The sequence below is a fragment of the Podarcis gaigeae genome (assembly GCF_964106915.1).
Source record: "Podarcis gaigeae genome assembly, chromosome: 6".
Taxonomy (NCBI): domain Eukaryota; kingdom Metazoa; phylum Chordata; class Lepidosauria; order Squamata; family Lacertidae; genus Podarcis; species Podarcis gaigeae.
Genome location: NC_139682.1, coordinates 66,032,468 through 66,056,694, shown reverse-complemented (window position 1 = coordinate 66,056,694; position 24,227 = coordinate 66,032,468). Strand labels below are relative to the sequence as shown.

The 24,227-nt window shown below is 40.3% G+C and overlaps 2 protein-coding genes and 1 long non-coding RNA gene across 31 annotated transcripts in view; 2 read left to right on the top strand and 1 right to left on the bottom strand.

The window, feature by feature from the left end:
• The window catches only part of USP33 (ubiquitin specific peptidase 33), a 156,118-nt gene extending 141,032 nt beyond the window's left edge, over positions 1 to 15,086 (top strand). For 3 of the 9 annotated variants that reach the window (XM_083742943.1, XM_083742950.1, XM_083742944.1), the window contains exons 11-24: positions 355 to 495; positions 2,361 to 2,473; positions 3,135 to 3,307; positions 3,423 to 3,493; positions 4,063 to 4,096; positions 5,940 to 5,985; positions 6,786 to 6,966; positions 7,111 to 7,237; positions 8,746 to 8,912; positions 10,698 to 10,779; positions 11,368 to 11,476; positions 12,067 to 12,169; positions 12,950 to 13,018; positions 13,925 to 15,086. In XM_083742943.1, the coding sequence (XP_083599069.1) occupies positions 355 to 495; positions 2,361 to 2,473; positions 3,135 to 3,307; positions 3,423 to 3,493; positions 4,063 to 4,096; positions 5,940 to 5,985; positions 6,786 to 6,966; positions 7,111 to 7,237; positions 8,746 to 8,912; positions 10,698 to 10,779; positions 11,368 to 11,476; positions 12,067 to 12,169; positions 12,950 to 13,018; positions 13,925 to 14,082 (1,574 nt within the window). In that variant the 3' untranslated portion in view covers positions 14,083 to 15,086. Of the gene's footprint in view, positions 1 to 354; positions 496 to 2,360; positions 2,474 to 3,134; positions 3,308 to 3,398; positions 3,494 to 4,062; positions 4,097 to 5,939; positions 5,986 to 6,785; positions 6,967 to 7,110; positions 7,238 to 8,745; positions 8,913 to 10,697; positions 10,780 to 11,367; positions 11,477 to 12,066; positions 12,170 to 12,949; positions 13,019 to 13,924 lie in introns of all 9 variants that reach the window. The other 6 variants (XM_083742942.1, XM_083742949.1, XM_083742946.1 and 3 more) reach the window with 5 other exon arrangements.
• On the bottom strand, positions 11,449 to 20,637 carry LOC310846508. Its single transcript, XR_014565364.1, has 3 exons — positions 20,273 to 20,637; positions 13,282 to 15,477; positions 11,449 to 13,233 (listed from the first exon to the last, which is right to left on the bottom strand). It is a non-coding gene; the product is annotated as an uncharacterized lncRNA (long non-coding RNA).
• Positions 20,482 to 24,227, top strand: part of ZZZ3 (zinc finger ZZ-type containing 3) — a 40,448-nt gene continuing 36,702 nt past the window's right edge. For 4 of the 21 annotated variants that reach the window (XM_083742931.1, XM_083742925.1, XM_083742923.1 and 1 more), the window contains exon 1: positions 20,482 to 20,620. The gene's annotated coding sequence lies outside the window, so the exon portion shown is untranslated. Of the gene's footprint in view, positions 20,621 to 20,842; positions 21,222 to 24,227 lie in introns of those variants that run through there. The other 17 variants (XM_083742927.1, XM_083742921.1, XM_083742937.1 and 14 more) reach the window with 8 other exon arrangements.

Genomic DNA, 24,227 nt, shown 5'->3' with positions numbered 1-24,227 from the left:
GATGTGGCAAAATACACACTTTTTGTAGTTTCTAAACAATATTTCCATAGTGTCCCTCTTCCTTCACTAGTCCCTGCTCTATTTTCCTTTGCAACTTCTAATTTTTCATTTGCTTAATTTTTCTATTATGGCAGTTTTGGTTCATATCCTTTTCCATTCTTCCTTTGTTCATTTTCTACCCTGCTCATGATTCCAGGTTGTTGTTTTTTCCTTTTTCTTTTGAAGGGCATTGTGACTCTGCTTCTTAAACTTAATAACAAATAGGACTCTGGGCAGTTAGAGTTAATTTTTAACTCCATCCTCTTGGTTCATTTTAATTTTGTAATACTTATTTGGCTGAAATATGTTTTACAGACTATATCAATGATGTCCATATGAATGATGTGTCTATGCCACAAAGTTTTCCTTCAAAAGATGGGGGGAATGCACGTTTATCAACCAGCCCTCCCAAATCAGGTACTTTCTGGTCTGGACTGGCACCCTTGAACAAAAAAGGTATAGCATTCCCTAATGTTACTTGGTGCTTTTCTCCTATATTGGTCCTAACACTTTTAAATGATTAAAATAACAACATTAAGTTGTTTGATTCACCCACCCCCTTTCATAAATTCATATTGGAAATGAATTTTGGTCTTTCAGTATTACACTGTGGTCTGGTGGGTGCCAGCAGTGAGACTGGACATTAAGAACTCTTTATTTGTTCCCATGCCCCATACTATTTTAAGGGCTTTGGGTATGTCATTCCATCAACAAAATGCTAAGACAATAACATAAACAGCAAGCACAAGATTTCTGTCTAGGGACCAAACACCAGCACCAAAGCCTCTATTTATTTACTGTATGTCTCTGGGGAGTTGCATCATTTTGGCAAATTTGTCAGAGCAGCTTAAAATATCTTATTGTTTTCCAGTCACATTTTATTCCTTCATCTGCTTTGTTTTTTTCATACTTTCATGTAGTCAGTTCTTTTAAAAGCTAGTTAAGAAAATTCTCTTCTAGTTTGTATTTAAACTGTCTTTTATTTTGTTTCATAAGATGCTTTTGCACATTTATGTCTCCGTTGCCTGACACACAGGAGTTTTCTTCTTCTGACACATACATAGTAGTAGGGATTGAGCCACACACAGTCTCTCTGGATTGTGCTGTGGACACTGCATGTGAGGCTGTCTTTGTCAGGGTCTGTATATGCAGCAGAATGAGGTGAGAATTTAGTGGCAGAGGGCTGAGGTGATAGAACGGACTGCGCCAGTTCAGGCTGCAGGAGCAGAATCACATTCTGAATTTATTTTAAGTTTCTTTGTAAATAGAAAACTAGCACAGAAGGAGAGGGATAGGTCTGAATCTTTTCCCTGAGTCTGTTAGTTTTCCACTTTCAGGGTGTGTTTATATGGAGGAACACTTAAAAAGGTTTATCTCCAACCTGCGGTCTGAAGTAGTGCAGTCCGTTATGCTATCATATTTTGCTGCATGTACAAAGCAAGGCCTTTGTCTCTCATCAGATCTGAAAGATCCAGTGATTTGTTCAAAGCCAGAAGACTTGCAGAAATCATAATAGAACCTTTAAGTCATTTGTTGTCTGTACAAAATTTCCTTATTAGATATAATTTTTGTGGGACAGCCCTGTCTAGAAGTTGCATTTTGTATAGTCAAACTGTTGGCTGTGTTCTTATCACCATCTGTCATGCAGATTTGTGGCATGGGAGCAGTGAGGTCTTGTGCCAAAGACCCCATGTTAATGTGAAATGTACTTAATGTATGTTTTGTGTGAACACTGCTATCTCCCCTTGTAGAATTATATTAAAGTATCTGCTACCCTAGCCAGCTCAATAAGCAATGTTTTGTAATAAAGTGGATTTGCTTTTTGGCTCACTGTATATTAAAAATAATACAACAACAAATAAATTTATCATTTATATCCTGTCCATCTGGCTGGGTTTCCCGAGCCACTCTGGGTGGCATCCAACAAAATATTAAAATACACTAGTCCGTCAGACATTAAAAGCTTCCCTAAACAGGGCTGCCTTCAGATGTCTTCTGCTCTTAAAGTTATTTTTCTGTATGTTTGGTAGTGGAGTTCTCAAAAATAGTAATAGAAAGGGAGAATTAACTATAGGTCTGGTATTCTTAGAATCATAGAATTGCAGAGTTAGAAGGGGCCCCAAGGGTCATCTACTCCAACCCTCTGCAATGCAGGAATCCTGCCCACAGCCATCCCTGGGTGGGCTTGAACCACCAACCTTCTGGTTAACAGCCAGATTCACTGACCCATTGTGCCACAGAGACCAGAAGAAGAGTAGACTAAAAAGTTACTGTACTTCAACTCTGTCCTGATTTTAATTTTATTTTCTTTTTCTTTTCAGTTCCAACCATATGTTCCCCCAAAAAGAAGAAACACAAAAAATTCAGAAGTGTTATTTCTGACATATTTGATGGGACTATCATAAGTTCAGTACAATGTCTAACATGTGACCGGGTAAGTGAAGGGATAAAATAAATGTTGCTACATACACTGTTAGTACTTGTGTAAGTTTTCTTCCCTTATATGGTAAAAGAAGTTGTTAAAAATGAAGCATGAATATATTTATTCATCCACTTGAAATATGCAAACAGTTCCTGGATTATTCTAGTTCGGACTTCCTCATAGTTTTAGGCTGGTCTGTTTCCTGTTCTTAATAGCTTTTTCAGCTTAGTTTAGTCCCAAACAGCTACTGTTAATTTTCATGTTCACATAGTACTGTAGTACTTTACAGTGGATGCATCCAGGCAACTCTTGACTTACTTTGGGGTTACATTCCGGGCATAGTGCCTAAAACCAAAATTGTGTATACTCAGAACGCATTGGGTTATGAATGGGAATGCCAAAGTCTTTTTTCCTGGAAGCCCGCTCTCTTTTTAAGTTTTTTTTTTTTTATTGCCAAGTATGTAAAGCTGAATGTGCACAAGTTATATGCGTGAAGGTTGTGAGTTACCTGCAATTGCCTGTAGTTTGCCATCTAGTGGTATTATTGGAGCAAAGCACTGTAATTAGCCACAAGTGGAATTTAATGTTGATAATTTAAAATATAGAATTTTATTGGGTCAGTTAAAAAGAAGGTGGTGTTGGCCTAATCATCTTCCCTTTGGTTTGGCAATAGGTGTCAGTGACCCTGGAGACTTTCCAGGACTTGTCATTGCCTATTCCAGGCAAGGAAGACCTTGCTAAGCTGCATTCGGCAAGTCATCAGACCTCTCTTATCAAGGCAGGCTCTTGCGGTGAAGCATATGCTCCTCAGGGCTGGATAGCCTTTTTCATGGAATACTTCAAAAGGTTTGTTTCTTTGCATTGCTTGAACATTTTAAACTGATGTTTCTGCTGTACTGGCAGAACATTTGCTGTTTTTTTGTCAATGATGTTTCAGGTTTGTTGTCTCATGTGTTCCTAGCTGGTTTTGGGGTCCAACAGTAACCTTACAAGATTGTCTTGCTGCCTTTTTTGCTAGAGATGAACTGAAAGGTAAGAAATTCATATTTTTCACATGTCTTACTAAATATGACCCCCATACCTCTTACTTTTTGTACCTATTTTCACATTTAAAAGGTCTAGAAAAGGTTCCCTTTTACACTGTTGCGGAACCACCAGTTGACAATATATTCAACAGAGCAAAGGTTAAAATGAGCCAGTGTATAAATTTTATCCCTTTAATTTAAAATAATCTCATTTTCATTGATGGGAAGGGCTGTGGCTCATTGGTAGGATAGCTGCTTTGAATGCAGAAAATCCCTGATTCAATCCTTGGCATCTTCAAGTAGGGTTAGGAGAGGGTCTGTCTTTGTAGTACAGACCTTGATGGATCAGTAGTCAGACTCACTATAATGCAGCTTCCTGTGGCCCAATCTTACAATTTATTAACAAAAATATTTTTATTTTTGGATGGATATCTAGTCAGTGAAAGTCCATGTAGTGCATGTATTCCTGATGCTAGAATGTCTTGAATACTTAGTGTCAGAAAAGCTCAGTGCAGGCTGTGGTGGGAATATGTTTTTAGAATAATGGTTGTGCTTTCCTTCCCACAATGTCTACAGGTGACAATATGTACAGTTGTGAAAAGTGTAAAAAGTAAGTGGCCTGCTCTTAAATTCTTATAATTTGATATATGTGGTTACTTTAAAAGCTGTTGGATGAGATCCAGAATTGCAGCAGCAGATACAGTGGGACTTCCCCTTCCTCCCACTTCCCCCAAATCTTGTTCTGCAACAAAAGTCTCCATTGCCTTTGCCTACAAAACACAGCCTGAGGATCCAAAGTATGTACCTCTTTCTTTTCAGAAAGATGGAAGTGGGGAAAAGCATTTTGCAAGTAAAGACAGAGTGCAGGAAAATTTGCCTCTCCCTTTCCCATCACTTCTGCACTCCTCACACAAGGATTTTGACAAGATGTGCAGGACATCTGCCTGCTGATCAGATGTCAAGGAGATAAAGAACTATAAAACTTTTAGAAGACACCTGAAGGTTGATCTGGGTTGATCGTGGACCCAAGGAAGCTGGAGCACAGCACGCTCCTCAATAGCCAGAAAGATAATGGCTCCAAAGTCGGGCATGAAAGAGCTCCGCAGCCCAACTGGTTTGACGAGAGAGAGATGTGCTCGGGGGGGGGGGAGGGAGGCGAGGAGGAGCCAGGACTCTGACGAGGAAAGGCAGGATCAGGACCAGCAACAGCATCGCCTGCGCAGGGCTGGAGGGAGGCAGGGGCGGGTGGAGAAGGCAGGATCGGCATCGTCCACCCACCCTGCACCCATCCCTGGGTGGTAGATCACTGCCAGTTTTTATATTGGATCTTAGATCACACCCTACTAGCTGGACATGCCTGGCATACAGCATCTCCCTGTGTCCATAAGTGCACAGATGCTTTGAACTATACAGAAAGATTTTCTAGGCTTCATTTCAGTTCTCTTCTGCCCCCTGGCCCAAGGTTTATGAGGGTTGTAGGGACACTGGTGCAAAAGGCTGCAAACAGAAGCAAAGATAGAATTGTAGAATCGTAGAGTTGGCAGGGATCATGAGAGTCATCTAGTCCAACCCCCTGCAGTGGAGGAATCATTTGCCCAGTGTGGGGCTTTTAATATTGTAAACTACCCTGTGATCCTTGGATAAAAGGCAGTATTGAAATTTAATAAAGAAATAAGGAAAATAAGAGGTTGCTCATGAGAATCAGGGGACCCTCTTGAATACCTTTCAAGGCAGTGTTGGGGGACTGCCACTGAGCTGGGAGAAAATGGCAGAATTTAGCAAGTTCCCTCCTTGCATAAGTGACAGTACCTTTGGCTTCTACAAGGGGCTAATTCGTGTTTTTTTAATTAGTTGATACTAGCAAAAAAATAACAGGCGTTCTGTTCAGAGGACTGGTATCATCAGCCCACTTTGATTCTGGGCCTGCAATCAAATACAATGTCCCTCCCCATTTTTTCTCAGTATAAAGTTTTACTCAAAGGAGACCTTTAAAATTAATGGATCTAACCTAGTCATAATAGTTTCAGTATGTCTACTCTGAGTAAAACTTGAGTACCCCTCAGAGAGGCTAGTTGAGGGCATGCTGTGACTTCTCCTTCCACAGCTATCCTTAATGTTCCTCTGAGTGTGCATTTGCTGCATGTTTTTTGTATTAATAAACAGGAGACCCACATTGCCTTTTCTGATATATGCTGATTACATCGGTTGCCAAGAAGGAATGATTGCTTATGATGTGCAAATTGATCATACTTATGACTTATGCCTTGTGTCTGTGAAAATAAGATCTAATTAATTTCTGATCACTTCCAACCTTGTGATTTCTTTTGAAGATGATAGCCCTTTTTCTAGTTAGCAATTTTGAAATATCGAGGGTATTGTACAGTATTTAAAATGTCATTATTTTAAATGTTTGCATTGGATACTTTTTTACAACTTTACTAAATTTGCTTTAGGTTAAGAAATGGAGTAAAATTCTGCAAAGTTCAACACTTTCCTGAGGTATTCCATTTTTTTTAAATAATAGTGTTGTTTTTCCATAATAGATAGTTGTGAATATAGTGTGAAAGCTGCATTCTGGCTTCCCGAAAGATGCTTTTATCTAGTCACATTTGCACACTTACTCAGATGACGATATTAAAAATGGCAATGCACCTACACAAAAGGCTAAAAGCTGATTACGTGTGACAATGGGCTTTCCTGTACTCTCCCTCCCCCACCCCCCTGCATCATGTACCCAGATCTGGAGCATCCTCCAGACCATTGCACAAGTGCATATCAGTGCTTCAGGCACATGGACGCAACTGCATGGCACTCAGTAATTTTTTTTACAAAGCATCTGCAGCTGCCTCCATGCTCCCAAAAATCTGCTCCAGAGCGTTCATCAACCATCCAGCAGATTTTGAGGGCATGTAGTAGGCTGTGTGGGAGAGGAGAGGAAGGTGAAGTTCCATAGTGCAAGCAGAAGTTCATTCTGCTTCCACATAGGTGGCATTGGATACAACCCATAATCTTCCATTATAACCAGTTACATGGGGAGGTTTTTCTACAAAAGTGTACATCTGTGCAGGAAAATATCCTTATTCACCGAACTAAACACAAATCTTTGGTAGTATTATGTAAAGTGGCCCATGGAACATCCCTTTTTTGAAAAAAAAGAGAGAGAGAGAGAGAGAGAGAGAAGGCAGGACAGAACACAATAAATTTAATAACAAGCTAGCAGTAGTAAAATGCTTGCCTTTTATATTAGTATTAAGTTGTGAAGCATCAGTTTTTGAATGAGTGTCTACTCTTCTTTATAGATATTGTGCATTCATCTCAAAAGATTCAGGCATGACCTTATGTTTTCCACAAAAATTGGGACTCATGTATCCTTTCCCTTGGAAGGACTTGATCTTCAACCTTTTCTTGCCAAAGACAGTCCAACTCAAATAGTGATGTATGATCTCTTATCAGTAATCTGTCACCATGGAACTGCCATCAGTAAGTATATATAGTATATATTCTCTTTCTGGATCCATATTATGCAACTGGAGTGGAATCAAATAGTTGTGTTAATATGTTTTCGTTTCCGGATTGCCTTACAGTACTTTGACAAAAAATTATCTTAACTGTTTTTGAATCTAGATGGACATTATATAGCTTATTGCCGGAACAACTTAAATAATCGATGGTATGAGTTTGATGATCAGAGTGTCACAGAAGTCACCGAATCAACAGTTCAAAATGCAGAAGCTTATGTTCTCTTCTACAGGTGAGAAAACAAGGGACAAGGATTTGAAATACCGTCTTGAGTAAATTTCTTTTTAGTACCCAATGCATGGTATTTGATCATATTAGCTGTTAATTCTTGCCTGCATGAGTTTCAAGAGAGTATTCCAAAGAGCTGGATAATACTTTCCAATGGTTAGAGTTTCTGATCAGCTGTAATTGTAGGCCAATACAGAAAGCGTGACTTCTTTTAAGATGCTACTTTGCAGTGAGGTAGTGTATTTTCCCACAGTTTTCATGTTTTTCAACTCATTCTGCTTCTTTTTCTGGGCCTTTCTACTGACTTAATTTTTCCTAGCTCCTGAGCATTTTTTACAATACAATATTCTTGAAACATACTGAACCATGGCCCTAACATCAATCTATGTAAAAGTAGAGACCTCTGGTCTTCTGTAGTATTTATTTATAATAGGAACTGGGAATTTGTGGCCCTCCAGATATTTTTGGACTCCAACTCCCATTATCTTCAGCCAGCTTGGGCAGTAGTTAGGGATGATGGGATTGGTAGTCCAATATTCTCTAGGACCACAGATTCTAACATCTCTGGAAATATTGTTTTGACAGCCATGCATTTTTATTGCAAAATTAGAAAGTAAGCTAAATTGACTTAAAACATAAATATTATTCATTTCATTTCAAATAAATTGTAATTGATGAAAATTCACAGATAGGATGCCACAGTGAAATTGGACACTGTGCATAGTTCACTTTGAATTAATAGTGGATGTTTCCTCATTTAAATTCATAGGAGAATGCATGTAGGACGGATTCTGGAGTCAGATAGAATTCAACTGCAGTAGAAGGAACACTTCACAGTTCAGCAGCTGAAAGCTGGAGGACAAAGGGATTCACTGTAGTAGCTTGAAATTTATGAGCTCCTGCAGCTGAGCTTTTATTGAAATGTGAATAGGGCCAGGGAGAGAGGGAACTACTCTTCCAGTCTAAAAAGCAAATACATTCTAATAAAAGGGATAATAAATTTAACCTCTTAACAAATAACAGTAGCCAAATTATGTAAAGAGCTAAACATGTTATTAGAGAAACTGTTTTGTGTTGCAAGCATTAGACCTAGAGGTTGACCTCAAGTACATAGATTCTGATAAACCGGGGAGCAAATTTTCAAATTAATTGTAACTGTACTTAATTGACATCTGTACCAGTAATGTGTGCAGATCAATTCCTTCTATTAAAATAAAGCTCAGGAGTTATGTATGCTTCTGATGTGCACACACAAATATAAATATGTGCTGCCTTGTTAGGGTATTCGTATTTCCAGTTACTATATCCTAAATATTTTTTACTTGGAACACATCCAAATTTGAAACACTGCACTTTATTTTATTGGCAGATCTTTCCAGTGACTTACAATTAGCATAGTGTATAAACTTGCATTTTATTTCACACAAATTGAAATAATCTCATATGGATATAATAATGATTATTGATGTTACTTAATGTTCTCAGTATTACCTCTTTTCATTATTGTAATAGAAAAAGCAATGAAGAAGCTAAGAAAGAGAGACAGAAGGTATCAAGCCTTAATATAATGGAACCAAGCCTCCTCCAGTTTTATATTTCCAGACAGTGGTTGAACAAATTCAGGACTTTTGCAGAACCAGGACCTATTTCAAATAATGATTTCCTCTGCATACATGGAGGTGAGAACATAATTATGCATCATACATAATTGAGTATGTTATCTAATAAGTTATCTCATCACGTAGTGTGACAACTTCCTGACTCTCTACTTGGCAGTCATAGCCTGACTTCCCTCTGAAATAGTCCCATCTATTTCAGAAATGGCTTCTGTTTGAGCTTAACTTCTTCAGGCAATCATCTTTGAAATGTGAAGAGGGATATTGCTGGTCAAGAATTACAACCATAGATATAAGTTGTTTAGCTTGCTAGCGCTAGCTGAATGGTGCAGCAGTTGGTATATCTTTACTTGTCAGCAATGACTCACTGATAATAGTATTTAATTTGAAACCCATAATAAATCAGCACATTATTTACTGCTTGTATTCTTTTTACCCCATTTTACTTCCTACTGCTTCAGGCATTGACAGGCAGAACATTTCTGATTTTATTTGGGTCTTTAAATTTTTGCATTCTAAAAATCAATTGAAAGATGATCATGCCCTCTAATTTTCAAGCAGATTGACAATAAAACTGGCAGGGGTTAGACTTAGGTTAGAGAAGAAAAATACAAGGCATCCTTAAATTGTAAGCTCCTAAATACACAGATTTCTTTAAACCATTCTTTATCCTGCTGCCATCAAAGCTTGAATTTGGGGAATGGTTTGTTTGATTTTGTTTTCCCGTTCCTGAAATTCTTACAAGATCATATCAGTTGTCTGGCTGTGGCTGGTATTTGCATAAAGAATCTTACATACATGATAACTTGTTTCTGCTCTTTTGACGGATTGACACACATCTCTGTGGAATAATATTAAGGAAAAGCAGTATTAGCTTCCACATTTGCTTTGGGTCATAATTTCTTTGTTTAAAGTTTGAAAATCAGACCTCTGTTTATCAAATGTTGATGTGAAGGACATTTTTTTAATGCATATATACTTGTGTTCACAGGGGTAGGAAGAGAGCTGGGATGGGGTGAAAAATAGGTGTGGGACATTTTTCTTAATTTTTGAGAAAAGGCACAACACAGTTTTATTGGGTTCAACTTACAAGTAGCAAGGCGGACTGCACAAACAAGGCAGAGCATACCAACAAGGATACAGCTTCCGACAACCCGTATCCTGCCTGAAAACCCATGGCCTGTCATGGCTGCTGTGGGTTACCTTGGAAGGTGGAAAGCAGTGACTACCTTCCAATGACTTGAACCATTTCTGCAACTGCTGTCCAAACACCCACAAATGTAGCAATGAGATGGATTGACCCATGCTGCCATAGCTCCACGGCCCTTTAAGAGGGCTTTTCCTTCATGTGAGAGATTTTGGAAACCACTTTCACTTAAATCTTACTGGGGGTCCTGCTAGATGCACCAGGTATAAATGACAGCCATAGTTGTGGTACAGGAGCAGTCTGAAGACAAAAATAGAAAAGGTAGATACTAAAGAAAGGTTAGGGATGAGGAAATCTGTTGTGCAATTGTTTGAAATATTCTGTTTTGCAATTTGATAACTATTGTGCAAATTTAAGATATTTTGAATCTTTGCATATTCATGTCACAAGTGCGTTTCAAGCTCAAATCTAGCATGATCTCCCTTCTCGCTTCTGGGAAAGCTATAGCATGCATTTGTTCTGACAGTTAAATTGCACAAGTTGCTGAAAGCTGGTTGTGACAGAAGTTGTATTCCCCCTCCCCTGCTCAAACTGTATTCATTGGTAAGGCTTTTTGAAGCATATGATATTCTTTAATAGTTAACATGACCATATAGTAAATAGTTTTGCTTGAATTTTTTTTTAATATGTCTGCTCCTCAGGAGTTCCTCCACACAAGGCTACTTCTATAGAGGACCTTGTAGTAGTGCTACCTCAAAATATATGGGACAACTTGTATAGCAGGTAAGCTGTTGTTTACAAAATGAAATGAATTGCTTTTGATGTTTCGTTCATATACTGTACATAAATACAAGAAGTTATTTGTCTATAAAGCCTCTTCACATTTTGATACAGATTTTGTGTTTTATCCAGTAATGGTGGTTTGCTCATGGTATGGTCTAATCCAGCAGAAGCTTCTGTGTACAGGAGGAGAGTGGATTATTATTATTAATAATAATAATATCATAATCATCATCTCTTCCCCTCACAGTTCCCAGAAAAGGGCATGAGGTGATACTGAAGGGAGAATGGGCAAAATAATATCCCTGCCTTCCATTCATTTGAGCCTTTGCTGCATTAAAGAGCCTTCCAAGAATTACACCAGTGAATACCAACATGAGAGAGAGAAGCTATCTTTCAGTAATAGTTGTGCACAACTAAAATGTGTGGGGCTTATTTTTCAGGGAAGTTGCTCCTATTGATGAAATATTACCTACATAGGAAACTGGTGCTGAACAAATTACAGCATTTATTGTTCAAGCAAAGAACAACTTGGTTCAATGCACAACTTTTGATCCTTCTAAAATGACATTTAATATTCTATGATTGCAGGTATGGTGGAGGACCAGCTGTGAATCATCTCTATGTTTGTCATACCTGTCAAATGGAAACAGAAAAAATAGAGAAAAGAAGGAAGACAGAACTGGAAATGTTTATTCGGGTAATACATTCCTTCTCGCTTGTTAAGTTCTTCTTCTTTAAACTTCATAAAAACAGTGATCCGGAACCTGTGAGTAGAATTTTGCTCACATGACACTCCCATGGTTTTCTCCAGCAGCCCCTGAGCCTTCTGGAAATCTGGTCTGGCAAGGCATATGCCCTTCTGGGACAGTGTGGCATGAGGCATGGGTGTGCAGAAGGGAGAAAGTGAAAATAATCTGTTCCCCATCTCTTTTCCCTGGCAAGATTAAGAGCCCTTCCCCAAATAGAAGGAGCCCATACATTTAAAGACTGTCAACTCAGGATCCAGTCCAATATTTTTGTACTGAAGAAAAGTTAGCCTTTTACAGTAGTGGATATTCTATTTTCATGAAGACTCTTTCATATTCACATAGCATCCACATTGTAGTGTGGGGTACCAGTGGTGAGTTTTCAATATTGGGTCAGGATTCATAGAATGCTTCAGATACAAGCTCATGTGTGCTTTCGTGGTTAAATTGTCAAAAAGTTGTTAAGAATATTTCAGTTGCTTCTCTTGAGAAGCCATCACAATTTCATCAAGTGCTTTAGAGCTTGCTTTGTGTCTCTCAGCTCAACAGAGCCTTCCAAGAGGAGGAGTTTCCATCCATATTCTATTGCATCAGTATGCAGTGGTTCAGAGAATGGGAAGGGTTTGTGAAGGGCAAGGACAGTGGTGAGTAGATTTCAAAATTCTTATCAAGTAGGTAGGACGTACCTTTTATAGCATGCACTTAGAATTTTATCACAGTAATTTACTAATTTAAAAAAAAACCTGTCATAAGGCATATACCAACTCTTATGAAGAGCTTTTAGTAGAGGTATCCCCAAACTCGGTCCTCCAGCTGTTTTGGGACTACAGTTCCCATCATTCCTGACCACTGGTGCTGTTAGCTAGGGATTATGGGAGTTGTAGTCCCAAAACAGCTGGAGGTCCGAGTTTTGGGGTACCTGTTTTAGTACCTAAAACACAAAACAAAACAAAACAAAACAGAGAATAGGATGTAGGAAGCTACAACACTAGTTAGCTATTAAGACACCAGAGGAGAATGTGCTTTATTTGCAAGCATGATTCTAGAGATCAGTTCAAAAGACTTCACGAAGGTTTTAATGGATAGTTGCCTGTAAATATCATCTAAAGTTTTGGGAGATGATTCAGATGTATTTTTAAAAGCTGTTTACAGTGCAGGGTGGTTGCTGTGCCAAAAAAGGAAGCAAAAGCCCATCTGAAGATGGGTAGTTCTTTTGCTCTTGTAGATGAGTTTTTGAATTGTGCTCCTGGATATGCTGTCTCCTTTATTAATAACTTTTAAGTGTGTAATGTTTTGTTAACTACACCTCCAAAGGAGAAAAAATGGAAAATGAAGAAAGTACTAGAGTAGTTTTCTGAGGTGTTTTTGTTTTAAATAATATCACTTCATTATTACCTTACATGCTAACATTTTTCTATCACTAGATCCTCCAGGGCCCATTGACAATGCCAAAATTGCTGTCAATAAATGTGGATCTGTAGTTCTGAAACAAGGTATGACTCTATTGATACAATCTCTTATGCATGCAGTTTTTCTTTTTCTGCTAGTGACTACTTGCATGTCTTTCTACAGTTTTGTTTCGATTTCTGTTCATTTATTGATTAGTCCATTTTAAAAGCTCCTTGCATTACATAAGCTCCCAGGGTAGATGAAACAGATATAGATAAAAAAAAACAGAAAGTCAATAAAACCTTAGGAAGTATCAAAACTTGACAGTTTTAAAAATTGTTTGTTCCATCATTAAAAACACAATTGCACTGACTTTGAACACATATATGAGGTGTTTTGAGATGTTGTTTCAAGATTACTAGCTTCCATTTAAAACAGCAGTACTATACTTCAGCTCTCTATATTCTTTTTTGTTTTTGCTTTTTTTTAAATGACATTTTATGTTGAAGGCAAAAATTAAGGACTATGAAACTTCATATCTAAAAGTCTGTGCAGCATGGATTTACCATCAGTTGCTGTACAAACCTTTGGATAACATGCAGCTTTTTAGTCCACATGATTATTAAGGGGGTGAAGGGTTGAAAACCTTTGAAAATGTGTGGGTAGCTGTTCCAAGATGTTGACTTAAAAATGAGAGAGTGAGAGTGAAGTTTATGCATAGCAGAATTCCTCTATAACATTAAGTCTCCTTGTAAATGTCAAGCCCTTCAAGTTTTATAAAATATTTACTTGTAAGAACAAAATGCCAAAGTATGTGGAATGTAATTGGCTTGAGTTGCATGCACTGTTGCAAAAATTAAAGTAATCTTAAATAGTTACCCTGATCCAGTTAATGCCATCTGCAGAGTTTGCTGTGCTTGGGTTTGGAGCTTGGTATCACTTATAAGCAGATTGTTTTCAAAAATCATTAGTTGAATATCGGCTTCACCTTCACCGAAATATTTTTTTAGGAGCTGATTCTGGACAGATTTCTGAAGAAACATGGAATTTTCTACAGTCCATCTATGGGGGAGGACCGGAAATCATCCTGCGACCACCTGTTGCTCAAATTGAACCTGAATCGTTACAAACTGAAGATAAGATTGAGTTAGAAACACGTGGTCTGTAGCCACCAACCCAAGGATAAATACTAATGAGATAGCATCCAGTTAACAACATACATTCCTAAGATTTTTTTGTCTGTTTTTCTGTTTTATTTTTGTTTTCCCTGTGAGATAACAGGAGGTTGGGCATTATTGTGTCTGTGAAAAACAAATTGAAACTTGTAATATATAAATTCTAAAAATGTTTTAGGACCTATCAGACCTTAGGGTAACTTCCTTGTTCTACATTAACTGTACATATGCAAAGTAGAGATGAAGGATTTAACTGTTCTTTTCAATATCTCTATGAATTTCTAGGCTCTTTCATATCGGGTCTTGTCAAGACAAGATTTAAAGGGTCTTTAACACCACATGGTGGAAAGATGGGATATCAATTTAGCATATATAAAAACTGAAATATAAATATTTTAAGCTGTTGGTGAGATTGTAAAAAATGGTTCTAACATCCTAAGAAAACTCAGGAAAAGTTATGCTTCACTTTTATTTGCACTGCACTATAGAAAAACATAATGAACTTTGCATTAGATAATTTTCTTATTTGAGTGTATCATATATACTAATGATTCAGATGAAACATTGGTTTTGGTCAGCAGCGTAAGTAACTTCCTACTGTTTAAACTGTCTGATAAGTTGTTGTTGAATGTAAGCTAGTATAATCAATAGTATGTGTAATTAAACAAACCCATAGTCTTTAGGAGTGTGTGTTCTGAGAGCATGAAGTGGGTATGTTAGCGGCTTGCACACCTGAAAATTTTCTAGTCTTTTTTTTTAAATTAAAAGCATCAATAGTTTAATGTGGAAAAATCTATTGTACAGTTCTGCAATGCTCATTGGCATGATTTATGATGTCAGATGTTGAATGATAACACAAAGCAAGATTGCAAAAGCATTCTAGATTATTCATATTGAAATGTTGAATGTCACCCAAATGTGTTCCTGAATATTGCTAACGTATAAGCAATATTATTATTTGCCAGTTCAATAAAAACCAATGGTAAAATGATAAAAAGTGTTTGAACTTTAAGCAAGTGATTGAACTTTAACTTCAAGATATATACTAGGAATATGTATTATAGGTTGCTGCTGTGCTTTAATGTACAATTTCAGAAATGAAAGGGAAGATCCATTTTGACTGGAGAAACCTTCAAAAGCATGCTCACCTCTGAGTTAAAATGGTTTACTTATAGTACAAATGGCAGTCCAGAGGATGAAAGTGCAACAATAATTTCATTCTGGTAAACCGAACATCAGAAGCTGCCTTATACTGAGTCAGACCATCTACCTCAGTATTATCTACACTGACCGGCAGCGGCTCTCCAGTCGTACCTGGAAATGCTGAAAATTGAAGCTGGAACCTTCTGCATGCAAAGTAGATGATCTACCATTGAACTGCCTTCACACTATCTATCTATCTATCTATCTATCTATAAATAAATATATATATATATATTGGGAGAACAATGCTAATTGTTCTAATATGAAGCTTTGGATAGGGACTTTGCTCCCCTAGTTTATAAAATTACTATTGAAGCACAAGACACCTTGATCCCTGGATAGAAGTAAAATATTAGTGGGGGAAATCCGTTGTTGCTTGCAGATCATGCTTTTGCTACTAAGACCTCGAGATTCTTCATATGCAAGAGACAAATGAGATCTTGCACTGCTTAATATTTTTGTGTTAAACAAAAACATTGGCCATTTGCACTGGATCTATCTTCTGCCTGTTTTTTTTTAAAGAGCAGAAAACACTTCAAGAGCTCGAGTACTTGGAATTGTATTTACAAAGTAATGTCATAGCTGCTGTAAAAGCAGTTTCTCAGCCCTTTAAAATAGTGGCATTTTGGTTTTACAAAATCCTTAGAAGCCAATCTTTTACCACCTGTAAGTATAAGGTCAGTGGCTGATTGGAGTTGGGGGTTCCACAGTATCTGGAGGGCCAGATTCCACATTCCTTTTGTAAGGTAACTAAATAAGCAAGAACACACAAAGGAAGTAGGAATATACTCTTCTCCATTAATCTTTAGTTCTACCTTGGGATCAAACGACATTTTTTAAAATAAAAAAACCACAAGTTCTGTCTTCTGAGAGGAGGTGGCAGACTACTTTTTAAAATGTGTATATACAAGTAAGTTTCTGAGTCAGATAACAAGGCTATCGAATGGAGCCTGCAAATAAATGTGTTTAGAACTGAACTGTTGAACATTAAAATTTGCATGCCATTCTGCATATTAATAGAGCTTCTGTGTGGGGATTCTTGAGACTTTCTGGCAGTGGTGGAAGGTTGCCCGTGTTCTGCTTTATATTTCCCCATATAGATGCATGTGCATCATCTACTTTGTTTGGAAAATACTGTGGGTAGACTAAATCATTTTTCTGCCTTTGGAGAACCCAAACTTTGAGAAACAAGACTCTTGACTTTCCCATTTATCTTCATTTGTATCATAGTCTCATCTTAATTCTAGCTTCTTTGTCATTACGGTGTAAAGTTAGGACATATTTTTTATCAAGAGGTTCTCTTGTTGCACTTGGAAACTTCATACCTTCTCTTTAGATCCCCCAAGGTTTTTGTGTGTGAAAGTTAGTACACATTCATAAGCACCACTCACGTTTTACTTAAAAACAAAGGTTCTGGTCCACAGAACGTATGTTAGCCTTTATGGTTATAGAAAAAAATCTAGAAATAGCCTTTGCCAGTTGCAAATACTATGACTATTTGTAAAACATAGTTGCCTTATCTAATGTTGATAGTAATTTGTGTATGTACCCAAATGCTTTGGGTGTAAGTAATTCATGAAGCCAGAAGCATTTGCTTAAATAAATGGCTTCATAAATCTTTTAGGCTTGATAAAATGAAATTTGAGAAGTGCTTGCTATTTTTAAATATGACCCCCAAAAAAGGAGACTGAGGATTATTGGGTTATCTGTGCATCATACAATGTGTGAAGATTTAATTTCTCAGGAAAATTAATTCCTTATTTGGCTTAACCAATTCTACCTTAACCTATTACCTTAAGCTATTCTGGGTGCATTTCTGTACAATACGGTATTTCAAATCCAGATGCCCTTGTTGCCATAGCAACACATCCCTCTCCTTTCTCCCCTTGACTTTCAAATGGTAAATCAAACAAACTGAAATATTGCAGAGACTGATGTTTTTACTTGTGTGTCTCCTTCATCCTAGCCAGGGCCAAGTATCTACAAAAACAGGCACAAGATTTTTGATCAAATCCTATTACCAAGCCTACTCTTTAATGCTTGCTAAAATTCTAATTGCTGTTTCATTCTGTGGGTTAAACAGTGACTATGAATCAAAATTTGAATTGAAACTTTGATCTATCGCTTAAAAGTATCCTTTGATTTTTGACAGTGTATCAGAGTTAATTTTGTATTTAGTGAACTAAGAAAAAGTTGTAATGCATACTTTTTATGGACTTTAAAGTAGAATTGGTTTAGGTAGATGTTACTACTGAATGAGAACACAGACCAAATACAAGAGACTAAAATGATGTCAGAATGGTTGATTGTAAGCATCAAAGCTTCTATTAAATAGTTTCATGACACAAGCTTTCATCAGCATCCAAACATAGCAATTTACATTTTCAACCTGCAATTATGTGTTTGAAGTCACAGAACCCCAAATGCTAGGTTTTTCATTTATGTAGCAGTATATTTGGTGGTGGTGGGGAGAGCTGTATGGGTCACACAGTACCACACTTCTGCCATTTTAAAGGCCACTTCAATAGCTTCTTTTCAGACAAATAAATACAAACAATGAAGTTCCTTAGTAAAGAGGCAATCTGAAGAGAGGAAGAGAGTAAACAGATTGATGCAAAGTGTAGATACATATTCTAACTAAATGTCCCAACAGATGCCTTGCTCTCTATTGCCCAGTAATATCTAATCTATATTAAATAAATTAAAGTGATATAGTATTATTGTAGTGTGAGGTTTTTCCCTACAAAAGCAGCAGCGAAACAAGTGTTACAGGGTCACTGTTTATTTTTTAATCATGAGCTATTTGAAGTAGACGCTATCCAATAAAACCATTCTGCTAGCGCAAGAACCTTTAGCTGTACAGTATAATGGGACTTCCCTGCCTTCTCTCCTCTTCTCTCCTGCACACCCCCTAAATCTGCTCTAGAGGGTTGGGAGACCCCCCCCAGCAGATATTTAATGAACAGTCGTGGGGGTCATGGAAAGGACGTGGGGAAGTTTTATCAAACAGCAAAGTTCTTGCAGTAGCGGAGCTATTTAGCTGGATACTGCCTAGTATGTCTAGTTCTACTCTCAGTGACCATCTGTTCTAATTAAAACCAGAAAACTTCATAAGTGAGGAAAGCAACAGCGGAACAGCACTAGAGTTGCATTGACACCCTTTTTGTTGATAGGTCTGTATTTAACAACTGAATTAACTGTAAAATTCAATGGTTCTTTTTCTGGAAATGTAATATTAAAAATCCTGAAAAACAGATGTTTAATTTTAATTTTTACCGTTTCTAAGTATGAGAAAAAATTATTGGAAGAGGGTATCCTACTGCAACAGGATGCATAGCTAGATCTATGTGAACAGTGAAAAGTATCTGAAATGGTAGCAACCCATGCAAAAGGTGCATGTGTATGGTTCCAGGTTAGAGGTCCTGCCTCACTTTCAGGCTGATTGGATCAATAATGCTACTTTGGGAGTGATGATGTATAACTTAATAGTGAGGCCTACTAATTTTATGGTGGAACAAATTACACACCTGAGGTGCTTGGCAGGCAGGTGTTCAACAGCTTAAGCTTTTACAGTATATAAATACAGTTTTGGGAAAAGCTTCACCATAGTAGTATTTTGTGACAGGTACTCCCAGCACTCCCTCAATACTCAAAACGTGCCACTGGTCCAGAAATACTGGTGACCCCTGTACACCACCATTGACTGGCAATAGCTTAGTCAACTGAACATGAAACTCCCCCACCCCCGTGCAGTGGCATCGGGGGAATTTGCGCTACCACCAGCCATCTGGTGGGCAGGAGCGCAACCTCCCCTGATGCCGCCGCGTGTGGGAATTGACCCAGGGAGCACCCCCCACACAAAGCGGCATCGGGAAGTTGCGCTCCTGCCAACGAGCTGGCTGGTGGTGCGAAGCTTCTCCCTCCTACACAGCTGCGGGCAGGAAACAACCCTGAGATGATTCCCCACTTGCTGTGGCATCGGGGAAGCCATTTTCCTGCCAACCGGATGGGTGGCGGCACCCCGCCTCTCCCCCCCCCCCATGCCACTATCTGTGGATTGGACGACCCCCGTTTTTTGACATGATTTTTGAGTCAAAAAGCCTCATCCAATACACAGAAAAATACGGCATGTTGTAAGCCACCCAGAGTGGCTGGGGAAACCCAGCCAGATGGATGGGGTATAAATACTAGAATAATAATAATAATAATAATTATTAATATTAATTAATGACCCTTGTGCTCCCTTCCAGCTCTACAATTCTATGATTCTATACCATGTGGCAATATTTCCTCTGGGGGCAAAACTTTTTTCCCCAACTTGCAGACACCGAGTACTTTAAACCCGGACTTTCATAATCTTATGCTGCAGAGTGCACTCCCCCCCCCAACCGATAAGAGCCGGTTAATCGGGACAAACTAGTTAATATCTAACTTTGGAATAATACGGCGAGCATCATCCCATCACCATTGTGGCAACTTTCCCTGTTATTACTGAGCTATCCAAAACAGGCATTTCTCTCAAATCAACGGGTGATTTCCAGTTGTGCATGCCTGATTGAGCAACCAGATGTTTCCTTGTGGCAACAGAGACTTCGGGTTCAACGAAGACCAACTGGAAGTGGCTCATGGGCAGGGGTGCCAACTTGAATAAAATATTGGGGGTGGGGAGGAAAGCCCCGTCCCACTGGACTGGGTGCGCGCACACTATTTGAATGGCAATGCCTATTATATTTCGGCTCCTATGTCAATAGGAGACGCCTCTACCTCATTTTCGTCAACTCCCCCCCATCCCATCCCCCACCTGATGGCAGGAAGCCCCCCAAGAGAGACTACTGGTGGGCACAAAACTGCGGAGCAGTGGAAGGATTCTCGCCCCAATAATCTGTCATTTTGGGGTGCTTCCAGATTTTTGGGGGTTTGCTAATACTGAAAAAAAGGGCACTGGCAAGAGTTACGAAGAGCCCCAACTGCTCAACCCACCCGCTCCAGGGCGGCTCAGTCCCGAGCCTCTTTCCCGCCTCCGTCGCCTCCCTGCGTTTACCAGCAGGCGGAGCTGCAGGGAGCGGCCCCCACTCGCGGGCTGCGCAGGGAATGGGGCTGGGGGGGGGAGGGGGCCGGGTGAGGGAGGGAGACAGGGAAGGAAGCGGAAGCGGAGCCGCCGCCGCGCGGCGCTGAAGGGAGTCAAGCGGCCGTTGGGTAGTGGGGGGGGGGGCGGATGAGCGAGCGGGGGCTGACGTCTGATGCGGCTGCCGCTGAGAGGGACCGAAGTGAACAAGAAGCCGCTGCTTCGGTCCCACCGGGCTGAGTTTCGCGTCTCTCAGCAACCAGGTCAGGCCGCCTCCCTCGGGGCGAGGGGCGGGGGGGGTGAAACTGGTGAGGCGGAGAGACCCGGATGGTGCAGCGGGTGAGGGGAGGGGGCCGGGGGAAGGAGCGCGGAAAGGGGGAGAGCGCGAACAAGAGGAGGAGATGGGGGGAGGTATTATATCCCCATGTGACCTGCGCGTGAGGGAGCAGGAGGGGGGAGAGGAGGAGGCTCGCGCGCCTCGTTCGAATCCCAGCTGCTGAACCGAAAGGTGCGTCGTGCGCGTGCGCGGCGACATAACCGCTCCTTTCCCTCAGCCATTGACCATTCTACTCTCCCTCTTCTCTGTCCGTCCGCCCTCCCATTTTTCACGTGCGCGGGGGAGCGCGCACGGCGTACTGCGGGCGCTGTTGTGTATATACAGTATATCTGGGACACGCGGACACGTGCGCGACGCTTCCGCCATGTTGGGGCTCGCAGGAGGCAGAGGGAGGGGTGTGCGCGCGCGTTGAGGTGGGAGTTCTCGCGAGGTCAGCCTTAGTTCCCGTGGGAGCTGGCCGGAGGCAGGATGGCGGCGCTGCGCTGAGAGTGATGGGTAATAATGGTAACGGGCAACCGGGAAGCGAGGTGGGTGGGAGGGGGCGAGAGAGAGAGGGGGAGGGGGCGGCGCGCCGTGAGCTCCTTTACGCCCGGCCTCTTTAAGCCCGACGACGCGCGTGGGGGCGGGGCTGAACGTCACGGGGAGTTAGACCTGCGAGAGTTTTGTGCGCGTCGGGCTCCTCCCCTCCCCCCTGCGCTTTCCCCACAGTCGAAACTGCCGCTCCGTGGCGCCCCCCCCCCGTCGCCGCATCTCAGGTTCTCACCAGAGGTTCCCACATAGTCTTGAGGGCGCCCCCATGTCATCTTTTTATTGATGCTCCTTGGGTCAGCCCACTTGGCTCCTCAGCCCTTTAAAACCGTTTCATGGAACCTCTTCCCGCAAAGTTCTGCCACCTCCAATGCCCACCTTTGGTTCAAAATACCTTAGTCAGGGCCACATGGCTACTTCCGACATGCCTTAGTTCAGTATCTTATAGTATTGGGTGTTCTGTGCTAAAGGACTTGTAACTGATGCGATCAGCTCGGGGAGACAATTTGGCCTGCAAGGCAAGTTCCTTAAGGAAACTAGACCCAGCAAAATAAACATCATGCAATAGCCCTAATTTGGAGCCCTGTTTGCCAATCCTGTTCTCTGCTGCACTGCCTCACAAGTTTGGTTATCAAACTTTTTTTTTAAGCCCATAAGGTATTCTAGAAAAAGAAAAGGTAAGCAGGCTGGCAGAGTACATTATTGTTAGTTTCTGAAAGCATATTTTGCACCACTTGCTGTTGACTGCTGAGCAGGATATTATCCACAGTAGATTTTATGTAGAAAACGATGGGAGCCTGTGGCCCTCCAGATGTTACTGTGTTACAACACCCTGGCCATGCTGATTGAGCCTGATCTGAGTCTAGGAACATCTGCAGAGCCACATGGTTCTACTTGTAGTCACCATTTCCTTTGATGAAATGGGCTTTTGCTTGCAAAGCACATGCTGCAATATATTTACAAATCTTTGCCTTAGGTACCGCTTGTGCAGGGTTGTGCATTCCTCTGTAAACTTGCACAGTTAACCTGGTTTGTCCTGGATTGTTTGAATCTCCTTTTCTCTTTGGCGATCCCTCGTAGCCGAGTAAGATTACCTTCCATGAACACGGTCTTAACAGTGAGTTCGTAAGTGATTGTGGAGGTCAATTCTGGATCCACATGTCCTTCCACTACCTCTTAGCACAACTCCCTTTCGTCTTGAGTTCAAGCTCAAGCATCTTCAAAGTCCAAGACAACTTTTGGTAAAGGCTGTTCTCCAGTTGGAGCTCTGGCAGGCTAGTGTTTCCCAGTTGTTTGTGTTTATATTACATTTTTTTAGATTTGCCTTGAGAGAGTCCTAAAACCTATTTTGTTGACCCCCAGCATTACACTTTCCATTTTTAAGCACTATCCCCCCCCAATCCCATAACAAGTTTTAATGTGAGTCTGTTACAAGATTATTTGTATTATCTTGCACTTTTAAGATCTTTGTTTCCTGGTATTGGGATTTTACCTCTGACAAGCAAAATATGCCTAGTATAATTTTATATAAAGTTTGTGAGGGAAGTTCAAAACAATGCATTTTCTCTTTGAAATTTGTTTTAACTATCACACATGTTTCATATTAGTTGCAAATTAGCTATTTTGAGGACTGGATTTTAGTAGCACAATTTTTTTTGTTCATTTTGAATTTGAAGATTGCATTCCTTTTACAGTAACTTTATTAGCAAGTATCCTTAACTTCGGGACGCAGGTGGCGCTGTGGGTTAAAGCCTCAGCGCCTAGGACTTGCCGATCGAAAGGTCAGCGGTTCGAATCCCTGCGGCGGGGTGCGCTCCCGCTGCTCGGTCCCAGCGCCTGCCAACCTAGCAGTTCGAAAGCACCTCCGGGTGCAAGTAGATAAATAGGGACCGCTTACCGGCGGGAAGGTAAACGGCGTTTCCGTGTGCGGCTCTGGCTCGCCAGAGCCGTGATGTCACGCTGGCCACGTGACCCGGAAGTGTCTCCGGACAGCGCTGGCCCCTGGCCTCTTAAGTGAGATGGGCGCACAACCTCAGAGTCTGTCAAGACTGGCCCGTACGGGCAGGGGTACCTTTACCTTTACCTTATCCTTAACTGCAGTTCTATTTCTGCTGTTTATGGGAGATCTCAAATTAAGATTATGACTTGGTTGGCTACAACTGTGCCTGCAATTATATGAATAATTCTGGTTTTGTTATTTTTTACAGAAATAGTTGAAATTATTGAAAAAGTTGGTGACCCAACTAGACAAGAAAGAAACGAGTGCAGGCACCCCCAACCTTCGGCCCTCCAGATGTTTTGGACTACAATTCCCATCATCCCTGACCACTGGTCCTGTTAGCTAGGGATCATGGGAGTTGTAGACCAAAACATCTGGAGGGCCGAAGGTTGGGGGTGCCTGATACAGTGGAATGCTGAGAATGCTAGAGTTCTAAAAGCTAGCCAAATTCTCTACATAAGTGTCATACAGTGTTGGCATGCTAACTTAAGTTTGACCCACAAACACAATATTGTCCTAGATGTGTTTTTTCTTTGCAAACACACATTTGCAGCTTGCAGAATAGGGGAAGGAATTTGAGAGGGAAGATGGTGTTAAGTATCTCATTCCCCTACTTCTTCAGTCCAATTTGCTCTTTTCTCACTCTTTTTCTGTGGAAGAGTGGATCTTTAGGAGCCAATGGAAGGTTACATACAAATGCATATAATAATTCCTATATTTCTTAACCCAGGTTCACTGAAAAAATGCTTGGATTGGTGGTGGTTAGGCTTGAATTCCTACAAGATATTTTTGTTTTCTTTATTTCACTTTGTACTGTAGAAAAGCACTTTGTAGCTCTCATTGTATAATTTTCATAAACAAGTTATTGTACTCTATCCTAATTAGTTATTTGTTGCTGCAGCAGTTCTTGGCCTTGGCTATCGCATTGTTCTCTCAACTTTTTATAGCTTGTGTATTTAATGGGAGCTACTCCCAAGTAACTGTACTTAGGATTTCAGCCTTCAGA